The sequence below is a fragment of the Myotis myotis genome, unplaced genomic scaffold (genome assembly GCF_014108235.1).
Source record: "Myotis myotis isolate mMyoMyo1 unplaced genomic scaffold, mMyoMyo1.p scaffold_m19_p_4, whole genome shotgun sequence".
In the NCBI taxonomy this organism is placed as follows: Eukaryota; Metazoa; Chordata; class Mammalia; order Chiroptera; family Vespertilionidae; genus Myotis; species Myotis myotis.
In genome coordinates this window covers 82,186,931-82,202,814 of record NW_023416346.1, presented here as the reverse complement: position 1 = coordinate 82,202,814, position 15,884 = coordinate 82,186,931, and the positions used below count along the sequence as shown (strand labels likewise).

The following is a 15,884-nucleotide window of genomic DNA, read 5'->3' as shown; positions in this document are numbered from 1 at the left end:
TACTTCTTGCCAACATGTACTCATTACCTCTGTGACAAAGTAAACTGCTAGTTGCAAGGATTGGTAAATATCACTATGGGCAGCTAGAATTCCACTTTTTTTAATGTAAATGCAAAATTTATTACCTCAGGAAATTGACCATGTTGTATGATTTCTGCATAATACTCAAAAATATCCTAGATAACTAAAAAAAACTGGACAACAGATGTTTGCTTCACAGTGGTTTAATATGAACAGAGTTGAATATGACATTGACAGAAGAATGAACAGTTTGCTGAATAAAAGCCCCGAGTCAGGATATATACACAGCAGAAATGGGGCCTCAGGCTCTCAGCACTTGTGCATGATGAAAGAAGGAATCTTTTTTTAAAATCAATAACAGAGGATATAAATCAAAAGGCAGCAATAACACCAACAATGGAGAGGTGGGAAAGGGAGCAGAGCCTCTTGGTAGGGGCTGCACAGCCCTGGCACAGGCTCAGCAGCTTAGAGCTGATCTGTCACAGGGAACTTCAACATTTAGATGGACTCTAAATCCCATGTCAAAATCCAATCCTAATCTCTCTGATCATAATCTTGTCAGACTCAGTAATACTTTTCCCAAGACTGTACGGAGAACTCCAGTCCTTCCATGATAGGGAGTCCAAGCAAAGAGCCTCCACTTTTGACCTGACACCAATTAACTTGCTCCCATCCTGGCCCTTGGGATAGATATCAGGCCTCAGCAAACAAACCACTACCTCCTGGACAGAAGTCCAGGAAAGTTGCCAGTCTCAACAAGATGTGTCAGACTCTCAGATTTGGGAAATCCATACCCAACTGCTATCCCTAGCTCAACTTCTGGGAAGAACGTTGGAGTTCCATGGGAAGTAAGTGCAGGCAGTTCAATAACCCTGTGACCAAGCTGCGGAGGGCAGCGACAACTCATTCCCTGAGCCCCATTCAACAGCTCAAAGTGCTTAGGAGAAGTCAGAGAGTGAGTGATTTGTTCATGTGCTTCTGCCCTGTGGCAGAACTAAATGAGATGGGGGGAAGAGAGAATGGAAGGAAGAGCGTGGTGATGCTCTTCCTTACCACCAGGGAATACCTAGAAAATGATCCATTCCCACCTTCAGGGAGTTACCTGATAGTGGTGAGTTGCACCCAACTCTCAAGCCACCAAAACTGCAAAGCTTAACCCATAAAGTAGCGGGCCTGGGAAGGGAGACTGCTGGCCCGTAATGACTCGCCTGCAGGTGGGTAAGAACAAGTAGCCAGAGTGGGGAACCACAAAAGAGAGGGGCTAAACAACAGGGGCTACCCTATTGCTCTATGGCTTTCTTCTGACTCTGAAGCAGCCATGACAATGGGCCCAGAAAATCCACACACCTTGCTCCACACAACTAACTGCTTAAATTCTAGGAGAATTACTGCCATGAAAAGCAACAAGGGGGAGAGAAACAAAAGAAACTGTGGGGGAAAACTGGGAGCAGGCCTAAAGAAAAAAAAGAATAGCTTTTGGGTCTCTACCACCTTCCCAAAAAGGAAAAAATTCATGCATGTAGGAAAAGCAGGGTTTTTCCCTGCTCAGCATTTCTGGTTAAACCTAAGAGTAAGAAAAATCCCCTGGACTTGCAGCATCAGTATGTAGCCAAATGCCTCTCCAGCACAAGACCCCCGCCCCCGAGATTAGCCTTCTGGCATGGGTAAGTGCCCAAGAAATTGCCTTCCAGTCCAATCCTCCCACCCACCCCCAATCCCAAGCAAAGGGCATCTGCCTGTGGTTTCCCACCTCTCCTCAGAGAAGAGGTTCTAGGAGAGTGCCCACGGTTTAGTGAGATACCAAGGAACACAATGCCAGACAGTCTATCAGGACAGGGGATGGGCAGCCAACTTCAGATCAAAGAAAGATAGAGAGGCTTAGTGTAAAAACCAATGTCATTTCAGCAGGAAAGTAGAGGGCAAGTGATGAAAGGGGCTCCTACTGGCGCACCTTCCCTGGGACGTAGTTCCTGTCAATTGCCTCCTCCTGCAGGAACATATGTAGGCAGCGTTCATTCTGAGCCAGTGGGTGCCCCGCAATTCTATAAAGAGATCAAGATGGTTATCAGTAGTATATGAGATAGGAGAGAATTTGCAGAGGGATGGGGGTGTGGACAGGGGAGGAAGGACAAGATCAGCCCTGAGGTTCAAGCGGGCAGCAGACAACAACAGGACACCACTTCAACCATAATGCTGTAGAGAGGAAGAGAGATAGAGGGGTAAGGTAGGGGAAAATCCCTACACACATCAACATGCAGTGCTTTCTCAGGCCATGAGGTACAGGATCAGAATTCGGCTCAAATGAATGGAGTTTTACTGTCCAGTCACCCCACCACACAATAGGCACTACATCAGTGGTTCTCAACCTTCTGGCCCTTTAAATAAGTTCCTCATGTTGTGACCCAACCATAAAATTCTTTTCATTGCTACTTCATAACTGTAATGTTGCTACTGTTATGAATCATAATGTAAATATCTGATATGCAGGATGGTCTTAGGCAACCCCTGTGAAAGGGTCATTCGACCGCCAAAGGGGTCGCAACCCACATGTTGAGAACCGCTGCACTACATCATATTACCCATTACAAAAGAGGAGACAGACTAAACACACAGAAAGACCAAGATGGAAAAAGTAGCTAGAGGAGCCCCCAGGAACTTGCTTACTTGTTAATAAACTGCTCGAGGCCCTGCCTCCTTTCTTCAATGAAGGACTCTTCAAAGATTCCTTCATCTCCTCGAAAAGGGAGCTGCCGCTTTAAGGCTTTCCCAGGCAGTGGTGGTACTACAATCTGCAGGCAGATGCAAAAGATCAGCCACATGGGAGAACTCAGAGAGGGAATGGGATGGCAATCCACTGTATACCACATTTCTTAAGGCAGAGGGTCCATCCTATCCCACAGCCAACAACTTGCCAGAACTGATCATAAGAACAGTCAGGATGGCTCAGGTCAAAAATTAATCCAGCCCTAACCGGTTTGGCTCAGTGGATAGAGCGTCGGCCTGCAGACTGAAGGGTCCCAGGTTCGATTCCGGTCAAGGGCATGTACCTTGGTTGTGGGCACATCCCCAGTAGGAGATGTGCAGGAGGCAGCTGATGGATGTTTCTCTCTCATCGATGTTTCTCTCTATTCCTCTCCCTTCCTCTCTGTAAAAAAATCAATAAAATATATATATATATATATATATATATATATATATATATATATATATATATATATATATATAAAAGTAATCCATCCCTAGCCGGTTTGGCTCAGTAGATAGAGCATCAGCCTGCAGACTGAAGGGTCCTGGGTTCGATTACGGTCAAGGCACATACCTAGACTGTAGGCTCAATCCCTGGCCTTCATCAGGGCATGTGCAGGAGGCAACCAATCGATATGTCTCTCTCACATCGATGTTTCTCTCTGTCTCTCTCTCTCCCTTCTACTCTCTGTAAAAAAAGTCAAAGGAAAAGTATCCTTGGGTGAGGATGAACGACAAAAAAAATTAATTCAACTGCTTGGGTGGGAGGACAGGTTTACCATTTCAAAAGAAAGGAAATAAACTCCAAATACCCCTCATTTTCTTTAACAATCCACTATCATCCAAGAATCTAGCTAGGCCTTTTCTGCCAATATACTTTCAATTTTTTGCATCTATAGGAGTTAATATGTATGACTTTACTAGCCACTAAGTGAAGTAATACTTTCTTTTTAAGATTTGTCCTGAAATTACCACTTTCAAGTTTCACAGATTATCACCCAGATCCAAATTATTGGGACTTGGTAGCTAGCGTGTGTTCACCCTCTCCGTTGCCTTCAAGATTTTATAGACTCTGATCTTAAGCCCTATCAGCCTACAGAGATCTCCAAGGGTGCCACACAGGAAACAGGGCCATACCTTACTATCTCGTTCCAGCTCATTTTTTAGCCACTCAAAGTCACTGTAGCGCCGCCGTACACAGGACTCCTTCAGCTTGAAGATGGGTAGGTTTGTCTACAAGGAAGGAAGAATGAAACAAGAGAGATGGTAAGTAATGTTCAGCTTGTGGTGGCCACATGTCAGAGCCACATGGACAGGTCCTAATGAAGAAATAACTTCTATGGACCATGCTCCTATAACCCTTTCAAAACAGCACCAGATGAATATCAATCCTTACCACATCCAGCCTTGTCACAGTCGGTGATTAAAAGTCCCATGCTGCTTAGAATTTTTCCAACAAACAGACTTGAAGTTATATGTAAACTAGAGGCCCGATGCACGAAATTTGTACAAGAGTAGGCCTTCCTTCCCCCCAGCTGCCAGCACCGGCTTTCCTCCGGCACCCAGGACCCGGGCTTCCCCCCCCCCCCCCGGACTACCAGCAGGCATCCGGGACCTGGGCTTCCCTCACAGCCCCAGCTTCGTCTGGAAGATCATCCAGAAGGATGTCCAGTCTAATTATCATATTGTGCTTTTATTATTATAGACTAGAGGCCTGGTGCATGAAATTCATGCACTGGGGAGTCCCTCAACCCTGCCTGTGCCCTCTCACAGTCCGGGACCCCTCAGGGGATGGCCGGGACTCCTCGATCCTTACTGCCTGCCTGCTCACTGCTCCTTAGCTCTGCCTCGGAGGTAGGAGAGGCTCCCGCCACCACCACTGTACTCGCCAGCTGTGAGCCCAGCTTCTGGCTGAGCGGCTCTCCCCCTGTGGGAGTGCACTGACCACCAGGGGGCAGCTCCTGCTTTGAGCGTCTGCCCCCTGGTGGTCAGTGCCCATCATAGTGAACAGGTCGTTCTGGTCGTTCCCCCGTAATGGTTGGTTAGGCTTTTATTATATAGATATGCCTGTACAAGAGTTTTCGCTGCATTTTATTATTTGTAATAATAAATGTACATCAATAGGTAATTGGTTAAATAAACATAGTATGCCTATACAGTGGAATACTATACAACAATGAAAAGAATGTGAAAGCCCTCACCGCTTTGGCTCAGGGATTACAGTGTCAGCCTTCAGACGGACTGGAGGGTTGCAGGTTCCATTCCAGTCAAAGGCACGTACCTTGGTTGCAGGCTCGATCCTCAGCCCCCTGAGGTGTGTACAGGAGGCAACCAGTCGATGTGTCTCTCTCACATCGATGTTTCTCTCTGTGTGTCTCTCCCCCTCCCTTCCATTCTCTCTAAAAAAATAAACAGTGGGAAAAAAAATCCTCGGATGAGGATTAACAAAAAAAAAAGTGAAATACCTTGCCAATATGGAGAGGTATTAAATATTAAAATCAAGGTACAGCCTAGCCGGCATGGCTCCGTGATTGAACATCGAACTATGAACCAGGAGGTCAGGGTTTGATTCCCGGTCAGGGCACATGCCCGGTTTGCAGGCTCGGTCCCCAGCGGAGGGCATGCAGGAGGTAGCCGATCAATGATTCCCATTATTGATGTTTCTATCTCTCTCCCTCTCCCTTCCTCTCTGAAATCAACAAAAATATAGTTTTTAAAAATCAAGGTACAGAACAGTATATATAGCTTGCCTTTATTTGTGCTTTAAAATGGATTTGTATAAAAATTAATTCAAAATGGATCAAAGACCTAAATAGAAGATCTGAAACAATAAATTACATAAAAGAAAAAAATAGGTACTAAGCTCATGGGCCTTGGTCTTAGAGAAGATTTTACAAATTTGACCCCAAAGGCAAGAGAAGTAAAGGCAAAAATAAATGAAACTATATCAAACTAAAAAGCTTCTGCACAGCAAAAGAAACCACCAACAAAACAAAAAAGTAAACTGAATGGGAGATGATATTTGCAAACAACAGAGCTCCGACAAGGGATAAATATCCAAAATATATAAAGAACTCAAACAACTCAACACCAAACAAACAATCCAATTTTTAAAAATGGGCAGAGGACCTGAACAGACACTTCTTCCAAGAAGACATACAAATGGCCAATAGATTATGAAAAGATGTTCAACTTCACTAGCTACTAGGTAAATGCAAATCAAAATTACAATGAGATACCACCTCTCACCTGTCAACAAGACTAGTAATAACAGTATTGGAGAGGTTGTGAAGAAAAAGGAACTCTCATTCACTTCTGGTTGGAATGTAAACTGGTATAACTATTATGGAAAACAGTATGACAGTTCCTCAAAAAATTAAAAATACAGTTACCATATGACCCAACAATTCCTCTTCTGATTATCTACCCAAAAAAAAACTTGGCAAAGTTTTTATTTATTCACAAAGATATACATACACCTATATTCACTGCAGCACTATTCACAGTGGCCAAGACAGGGAAACAACCAAAGTGTTCATGAAATACTGCCATTTGGGACAACATGGATAGACCTTGAGAATATCATGCTAAGCGAAGTCAGTCAGAAAAAGCTAAGAAACAACCATATGATTTCACTCATATGTGGGATGTAAAACAAACTCATGGGCACGGACAACAGTTTGGTGATTACCAGAGGGAAAGGGATGGGGGAGAGAGTAGTAAAGGGTTAGAGAAGCCAAATATATGGTGATGAAAGACTTTGGGTGGTGGGCACACAATGCAATATACAGATCCTGTGTCATAGACATGTACACCTGAAACATATGACCTTATTAACCAATGTCACCCCAATAAATTTTAAAAAAATAAAATAGCCCTGGCCAGTGTGTTCAGTGGTTAGAGCGTCAGCCCATGAACCAAAGGGTCTCTGGTTCCATTCCAGTCAACCCACATACCTGGGTTGCAGGTTTGATACCCAGTCACATAGATATTTCTCTCTCTCTCTCCCTCCCTCCATCCCTTCTACTTTCTCTGTAAAAAGCAATGGAAAAAAATCCTCCTGTGAGGATTTTAAAAAATAAATAAAAGAAGGGATTTGTATATATGTATATATTTATAATTATGAATAAAAATATTTATGAAAAGATACTGCTAATAGTGAGTGACTTTGAATAATAAGATTAGACAATTGGAATGGAACATTTTTCATTGTACAATTTGAATTTATCATGTGCATGTATTACATTTTCAATTGAAAAGTGAATTTAAGTTCCGAGTAAGGAACATGAGATAAGCACCTCCAAGGTATGCCTCCCTCTGCTTTTCCTGTCCAAATCCTCTCCATTCTACAAATTCCAGCTCAAGTCCATTTTATCCAGGAAATCTTTCCTGTCAATACCAGCTTAATTTATTGGTCTCCATTTTCCTATGAATTCCTATGACAATTATACTTTATTTTTAATCATTTTTGACAATTATACTTTAGTATTAAGTGCTATAGTTTTATATATCATGTTCACCTTGCTACCTAACTATAATTTCATTGAAATCAGAAGCCATGATTACTTCTGCATCCCCTTAAATGCAGCTATGCAAGGTACTCAATAAATATTCAATTAATTAATAGAGGCCCTATATATGTTTACCCTCTCCTCATCTAGGCAGTGCAGCAGAAATAGCAATTACATTAAGTTGGTTAAGCATAGCTTAGCAGCTTATTCCCACATCTTAATCATTGAGAATTTTCCTAAGCCTCTAACGGCAACACAAATCCTCAACAAACAAAAAGCCCTGATTCTAACTCTTGTCTACAAGTTCCAAATGGAAATGGCCAACCACATGTATTAATGCTGACTATATTTCCCACCAGCCAATTCAGATCAGCAGATGGAAATAAAAGGAACTAATTTCTCTTTCTCCACAACTGTCTCAGGTCAGGAATAGAGCATCTTGTAGCTATGCTAGAGCTTCACATAGTTCTCACTACATCATGCTTTGTAATTCTCAAGCCTGGAAATTACCTTTTAAGGATCCAGGTCTAGGTATAAGTCATCAAAAGCCAAATAACTGGCCGATATACATAAGTTACAAGTCTACCCAAGGAATGAATGTCAATGAGTTGAAGTAGAGTGGATACATATAAAGTAGTATTTTATTATCTAAACTGTTCTTTAGAAGAATAAATAAGAAACTGGAAACAGTAGTTTCTTCAGAAAGAAGAACCTCTCTAGAGGGCAGAGGAAGGCTTAATTTTTATAGCATATCTTTTTTTAAAAATATATCTTTATTGATTTCAGAGAGGAAAGGAGAGGGAGAGAGAGAAACATGATGAGAGAATCATTGATCGGTTGCCTCCTGCACGCCACCCACTGGGGATTGAGCCCATAACCTGGGCATGTGCCCTTGGCAGGAATCGAACCTGGGACCCTTCAGTCCGCAGGCCGACGCTCTATCCACTGAGCCAAACCAGCTAGAGCTAGCATATCTTTTTTATATCTTTTCATTTTTGTACTATGTGCCTGTATTAACTATTCAAGATAAACCATTATAGAGAACATTCTCAGAATCCTGCAGAAATATATATGTGCATCAAATCATCACATTATAAAATTTAAGTTTATACAATATCAATTATATCTCAATAAAACTGGAGGGGGGTGAAATAATCCTGCAAGAAAAGAAATCTAGCTTGGCCAGTGTTGCTCAGTGGTTGAGTTTGGACCTATGAACCAGGAGGTCACAGTTCAATCCCCAGGGGGGTCGTGCAGGAGGCAGCTGATCAATGATTCTCATCATTGATGTTTCTACTCTCTCTCCCTCTCCCTTCCTCTCTAAAATCAATAAAAATATATTTTTTAAAAAGGACCAAAGAAAAGGCTGAGTAGATTCTTCCCAGACAACCAAACCACCCACTGCCATTCTGTAAACTTCCTCCTTTGACTCACAAAAATGCTATTCTTTCCCTACCCCCTACAGGATGGTGACAATAATGGCCTTTCATCTCAGCACCTAGCTGTCTAAGGAAGGGGCTACCATGTTCTAGGACTAGAGGCCCGGTGCATGAATTCGTACATGGGTGGGGTCCCTCGGGTTGGCCTGCAGAGATCAGGCCCCAGCTTGCGCCCCCAGCCTCACAAACCCCGTTCGCACCCCCAGCCTTGCAGCCCCGCCTGGCACCCCACCTTGGCCTGGCACCACCCCCTCACCTGCTCCACCATCCGGCCTGCGGGGCTATCTATTGGAGCCAGGGGTCCCCTTCCCTTCCCCCCACCCCAGCTCCCTCAGTGCCTGGGAGCTGGGCAGTGACCCCGCCAGGCTCCACCATCCCACCACAGTCTCGCTCTCATCAGGGCCCATGGGCCAGCAGTGTTTCCACTGCCCCCTGGTGGTCAGCACACATCATAGCAAGAGGTTGAATTCCCGATGGAACTTCTGGTCAAACCGCCCAAGGGGACAATTTGCATATTAGGCTTTTACTATATAGGAGGATAGTCTACCAGCTCCAGCCTAAAAATCATGACAGGATTGTGTAGCATAGGGTATAGAGTCCTTTGGCTCTGATCAACACAAAGTCAATGGAAAGGAGAGAAGATGCAAAGTTCAAGTCCACAGGACAAATGACATTTGAAAATTTCCATACACATCATGTCAAGTCACCAGGACACCTCTCCAGACTCCTCACTTCTTTGGGGAATGGGAGGGAAAGAATTCTTTCTGGAGCAAAATGAAAGAGAACAACTTTTATACAAAGAAAAAAAGTCAGTGCTATCTGTTTCTTCCATTCACAATGCCTAACTCCCAAAGTCCTACTCTCTGAATCTCATGCACTCTATAATGCCTACCATGATCAATCATTTAAAATAGCAATTTAAAACCAAATGATTTTACCAACTTTTCCCCAAAACAGAGTTCAACAAAATATTAAAAGCCTCTATAGCAAGCATGTCAAACTCGTGGCCCACAATGGCTATTTTTGCAGCCCAAATAATATAACAGTATATAAGAAACATTTTAATAAAAATCTCTAACTTAATTTTTACAATATCCTGTTATACATAATTATTAATAATGAACTACAATGTTCGCTAATGACTGATTACTATAATCGTGTTGTATTCATTTCCCTTAAGCGCCTTATGCACAGGCGCACCATTTCTCTCCACTAATACTAGCAGCGAATATTTTAGCAGCCGATTGCCACATCATTAGTCTTATACTGACTTGTTTGGTGTGCACAACAGAAAATATTTCACTTTCGAAGAACAAGAAAAATAGTTTTATTTGCGTTACGCTTATTAATTTGTGCAATTATTCAGTGTCTGGTAAGTTAATGTTCAAGAAAAATATTAATTTTTATTAAAATATTATTTTATGTTAACAATTATTCATTTATTTTAGCCCTTTGTATTCAGCATGTCTCTATCAAAATAAACTGATGTTTCTATGAAAATTGAAGCTTTTGGTTTTTTTGTGGCCCACACAAACTTAAACCTTGTTTGTTTGGCCCGTGTTAGCCTTTGAGTTTGACATGCTTGCTCTATAGCTATACATACTTAACATAAACAACACAAATTAACTCAAACCCACAGAACTAGGAACTACCACCAACCCTATTACTGCCATGTAATTAGAAATTGTGGAAAGAAATGATAAAAAGCTGCTGGTAGAAAAACTGCACACTAAAGTTTTGCAACTAAGCATTGCCAAAGAAACTACAAAGTAGTGGAAAGAGTATGATGGGGCTTTAGAGTTAGACAGAACTGGGTTCATATCCCAGCCCTGCTACTTATTAGCTATGTGAACTTGGGCAAGTTACTTAAGCTGCATTCCTCATCAGTTTCTTATGTGTAAAATGTTGTTTTGTAAGGATTTGGAAACTAAAACCTAATTCAGTGCTGGGCACATAGTAGGCATTAGATGAACAGTCCCTGTTGTTATTATAATGACTGAAGTAGAGAGCTGTTTCATTCATACTCTCTAAGTTTCTTGGGTAATGTATCAAGACAATGTCTCCAAAATTCCATAGCAGAGGCCTTACACTGAACAAGTTATACCCAGGCTTCCTAGCTTTTACCATATTTTGAGGGATCTAACTTCCATTCTTCCCCAAAAAGATGATTTCAAATAGTTCTTGTATAGATGAGTTGTCTCATTTTTTTGCTATTCGCTTTTCTTTCTTCAGTTTGAACTTTATCAAACTTGGAATTTGGAGATCATCATTTCTCAATTAGATTTCAATAGCCAGGTAGGAGAGCACATGCTCTCTTTCAATTCATTCATTCAAAAATGAAAGCACATACACTCTTTTAGGTCTTCAAATGCTGTTTGAGCAGCATGCTGTCCACAGAGAATATTCTGGCCCTCTAGTCTGAGAAGAAAACATAAGGAGAATTAGAAAAGGATTCTCAAACTCTTTTGCCTGTAACTACTTCAACTGGCAAAGAACCTGCAAACCACATACTCTACCTGCACATTCCATCCTTGCATTGTGGACTAAGAACTGGAGAATAAAGTACACTGGAAGAAGCCACTCCTGGGGCAGTCCTGAAATGTCATAAATTAAAGTAACTACAGACCAGGGTTTGAATCCAAAGGTTAATCTAGGACAGAAAGGGCTAATGGCCATTCATATACACAAAAAAACAATAATTTAAAGCCAATAAATATTGAAATTAACATTCTGTATACTTCAAATCTAAAGGTTAAATACAGCATGAGAGCAGCGACTGACAATCCACCAATCCCAGTGCAAGGCCTGGTTTCACACTGAGAAACAGCATGTGGCACCTGAGAAAACTTAAACTGAAAACACTTCTCCTTCATATGCTAATTCTACACAAGTCTGGGAAGCACTCAATCTCAAGGAGACTCCCTTTATCATTTTTGTACCATCAAGCCCACTGTCTCCCTTTCCTGGAATCTTATCTTCCCTTTAATCCAAGCTTTGCTTAACTTTATCATCTCAGGAAGACCTCATTAGGAAGAAGCCGGGCCTTCCTGTCCTCCCTCTTCAGACTAACTTCGCACAACCTAATTTAGTTAGGGGTCCCAGCGATATCTCGCCTTGGCTTTCTACCCCCCAGCCCTTCTCCACGTTTCCTTCCCTCCTCTGTTGCTACAGTCACGATTCCTATTTCCTTACATTGCTCACTCAAGCTTCTCCATCCACCCAACCTGTCCAACCATGCTTCACTTCTTGCTCATAGGTACTTGTTTTCCCTCACCCCGCTCTGATGTCCCCTTAGGAGTTTTCTGTAACCTCGGATCACAACCGAGTCTGCAGACCTCTCTCCAAACCTATTCAGCCCCGAGTTCCCAAAGACCCCTTCAAGCGTCTTCTGCACCGTTAGGAGCCCCACGGCAGTCTTCCCCCGCCCTCCCCGCCCAGCTGGCCGGTCCTCCCCTCAGCTGTCTCCCTCACCCCGTGACTCACCCGCATGCGAACCTCATAGGTGGTGAAGCGCGCGCGGCCCACGCCCACCGTCTGTGGATTAAAGATGTCGATCTCCAGGAAGTTACTTGGCGGCCCATAAGCGTCGGTCAGGTCCTGTGGCTTCGAGTTAAGGCGCCGAGTGTCAGCGACAGCAGTGTCCGACATCTTTTCGAAGGAGAGACCGGGACCAGGGAAGGGGGTGGGGGACACAGGCCAGAGGCAGGAGCGCGCACGGCCCCTCCCGCTTGCAAAATAACCAGCCAACCCACAGACTGCAGCACCGCGCACGCGCGCGCCCACGCACGACGTACTCACGTACGCGCACGCACGTCGCCCGGCCCCAGGCCCGCCACTGAATAGCTACCTCGCTGACGGCTTGGGGTCCTGTACTGCGGAGACTTCATTCAGACTTCCGGGCGGTGTTTGTGGCCAGAACGCGCCACTCAGTAACCTGGGAGGCCCTACTGGCGGGACATGCCAATTGCTCCTCCTCAACCCAAGAGATTGTCTCAGACCGGGCATGTATCAGTCAGCAGTGGCACTGCCCTGCACGCTAGGGTCCTACAATGATAGGCCGAAGCCCCGTGACCTGAACGGGTCAGGGTTTTGTGGGAAAGTAGAAGGGTGGTCTCCAGAGGGTGGGGTTCCAACAACAGTAGTGAGAACCTAAAACGCAGCCCTGCTACTCGTGCCACTGATAGTTTCAATTCCTGCCATGGGCAGTTGATCACACAGTGAGCGCTATCTATTGTGCCAGGGAAGCAGCGAGGATGGGGTGAACAAAGAGGATTTCTTATTCTCACTTTTCAGGAAAATTTGGGCATATCTTCATCCTCAATTTGTGACCACATAAAAGTGAACCCAAGCTGTATTCAGATATGTTTCTCAGCAAATTGAGGCATTTATTTCATACCTTCTATCTCTACTCTGCAGAACTCCATACTTGACTATGAGGTTACTTGCAGCCCATAATGGAGATAGAATACATGTCTACATGAGAATGTCTATAGAAACATGAATATATGACTAACTTACACATGGTCCACATGAAAGAGTAGTGCCCCACATTAAGGGTGGTGATTTTAGGTCATTCTTTTTCCCTCCCTGCACCTGCCTTCTGCTCAGAAAAAATTTCCTGTATTTGATGGCTGAAATTCTTTCAACAGAGTACAAGGCCCTATAATTTTACAAGTTATTTAATTCAATTTAACGAATATCTATTAAGCAACTACTATGTGCCAGGCACTATGCTAAACACTAAAGATCTAGAGTTGAATAAGAAAGTCACTGCCCTCAAAGAGTTAACATTCTAGAAAGAGAAGTAAATAAAACTAATATAATGTAGCAAATACAAAATAAGTAAATGTTCAAAGCAGCACATAGGACATGAATAATTGGAGGAATTAGGGAAGGCTTCCAGGAGGAGGAAACATCTGAGTTTGACACACATGAAAACACATAAAGGATAAATCAGAGTGTAAATAGGGAAAGGTAATTTTCTGCGGAGAGAGTAACATGCAAAGTCATCCGATAAGCTACAGCATGATTACTTTTAAGCAATTATCGTCAATTCAAAGGATGTTATGGAAGTTCTTAGAGAAGTAGGCTGGCTAGGGATGGGCAGATGAGGGTGATCCTTCTTTATTAAGCAAAGTATCTCTGGCTTTATGATGTAGGTGATAGGGAGACACTGAAGTATCTTCACAGGAAAAAGACATGATCAGATGTGTGTTTTACAAGGATTATTTTTCAGACAACATGGAAGATACATTTGAATCAAATGTGACTAATTATGAGAGCATCGCCAATAACACTTGGAATAGGTGGTGACTGCGGGAATGGAGAAAAGGGTAGAGATAGCACTGAGAATAAATAAAATAGATAGGACTTGTATCTGATTAGATGTAGTATAGGGCTTAAGCATATGAGCTATGGACTTAGGCTACAGGGGTTTAAAGCCCTGTTTCCTAGCTGTATAACATTGAGCAAGTTATCCAAGCAGTTTTCCTCATCTGTACAATGGAAATTATAAAAATAAAAGCTACTTCTGGAGCTTTTATGAGAATTCAATAAAATATGTGCAAATGTTCAGTAACTATTAGCTATTATTGAGGGGAGAAGGAAATTTAAAATGACTCCAAGGTTTCTGAATTTGGGTAGCTAGGTGGATGCTGGCACCACCAAGGAACACTGAACATTGGAATTAGAGAAAGTACGTTTGAGAGGGGAGACAATGAGCTGAGGTTAGATAAATCTGAGGTGTCTATAGGATATCCAGGTGGAGATTGTCAGCAGGCAGATGGAAATACTGGCCTGGAGCTCAAGGGTGTGATTAGGGTTAGATAGAGATTTGGGAGTCAGCATATGGGGTTAAAGGAAAAATGTGAAGAGGCAAGGACAGAGGATTTACAATTGGTGAAGGCATGCAGAGTTGATAAGAGCGTAAATCTGTACAATCTTTCTGGGAGGCAAATTGGCAGTATGTATTTTTTTTGAAATCCTTTGACCTCAAGAAACTTGTAATACTGGTTGTCTCTGGAGAGCAAAACTAGAGAACAGGAGACAGAGATAACAGGGAGAATTGTTATTCATTTTCTTCTCACTTATGTTTAAGTATTTTTGTATTTTTAAAATATTTTAATGGTATTTATGAAAGCTTTTGACTCAAAATTTTCACTTTCAATAATTTATCCTGATGGGGTAAAGGGGAGATATCTGTAATACTTTCAACAATAAAGATGAATTTAAAAATAATTTATCCTGAGAAAATAATCAGATAATCACACAAAAATATCAGAATACAGATGTTGTCTTTATAAGTAAATAATTGTTCATTTTATACAATGTAATATTTTAAAGCCATTTTCCTAATTTGTGAATTTGTTTATATGACAAGTCTTACAAAGGAGTAGTGGGTTCTATATTTTACAGATTTTGTATCTCAGTCACTTCTATCATAAAACTCAGTCTCGCTGTAACCGGTTTGGCTCAGTGGATAGACTAGAGCATCGGCCTGCGGACTGAAAAGTCCCAGGTTCGATTCCGGTCAAGGGCATGTACCTTGGTTGCGGGCACATCCCCAGTAGGGGGTGTGCAGGAGGCAGCTGATCGATGTTTCTAACTCTCTATCCCTCTACCTTCCTCTCTGTAAAAAATCAATAAAATATATTTTTGGAAAAAAAAAAAAAAAACTCAGTCTCATGAACAACAAGTGCTGGCAAGGATGTGGAGAAAAGGGAACCCTAGTGCACTGCTGGTGGGAATGCAGACTGGTACAGCCACTATGGAAAACAGGATGGAGATTCCTCAAAAAATTTCAATGTATCTGCCCTTTGACCCAGTAATCCCACTTCTGGGAATATACCCTAGGAATCCTAAAACACCAATCAGAAAGAATATATGCACCCCTATGTTTATAGCAGCGTTATTTACAATAGCTAAGATCTGGAAACAGCCCAAGTACCCATCAGTAGATGAGTGGATAAAAAAGATTTACTCCATGAAATACTATGTGGCTACAAAAAACAAGGAGCTCTTACCCTTTGATACAGCATGGATGGACCTGGAGAGTATTATGCTAAGCAAAATAAGCCAGTTAGAGAAAGATAAGTACCATATGATCTCACTATATGTGGAGTCTAATGAACAAAATAAACTGACAAAATAGACCCAGAGGCTTGGATGC

General features: G+C 42.4%; 1 protein-coding gene across 2 annotated transcripts; it reads right to left on the bottom strand.

Annotated features, from left to right (window-relative positions):
* Window positions 1-208: 208 nt before the first annotated feature.
* Window positions 209-12,486, bottom strand: SNX12 (sorting nexin 12). Of its 2 annotated transcripts, none has more exons than XM_036305033.1 (4): window positions 12,212-12,486; window positions 3,904-3,999; window positions 2,686-2,810; window positions 209-2,063 (listed from the first exon to the last, which is right to left on the bottom strand). In XM_036305033.1, exons 1-4 carry the CDS (start codon window positions 12,362-12,364, stop codon window positions 1,961-1,963), a joined length of 477 nt encoding a protein of 158 aa, XP_036160926.1. In that variant the 5' UTR covers window positions 12,365-12,486; the 3' UTR covers window positions 209-1,960. The 2 variants fall into 2 exon arrangements, with proteins under 2 accessions (XP_036160926.1, XP_036160924.1); XM_036305031.1 differs by having other exon boundaries at window positions 12,200-12,484.
* Between the last annotated feature and the right edge of the window lie 3,398 nt (window positions 12,487-15,884).

What these genes read in the sequence shown, in the direction of transcription:
- SNX12 (XM_036305031.1), bottom strand. Translation starts at nt 12,364, where the DNA reads ATGTCGGACACTGCTGTCGCTGACACTCGGCGCCTTAACTCGAAGCCA. An exon ending in AGCTGGAACGAGATAGTAAG is followed by an intron (nt 2,811 to 3,903) that starts GTATGGCCCTGT and finishes ATCTGCCTGCAG; the next exon opens with ATTGTAGTACCACCACTGCC. An exon ending in CTCGAGCAGTTTATTAACAA is followed by an intron (nt 2,064 to 2,685) that starts GTAAGCAAGTTC and finishes ATCTCTTTATAG; the next exon opens with AATTGCGGGGCACCCACTGG.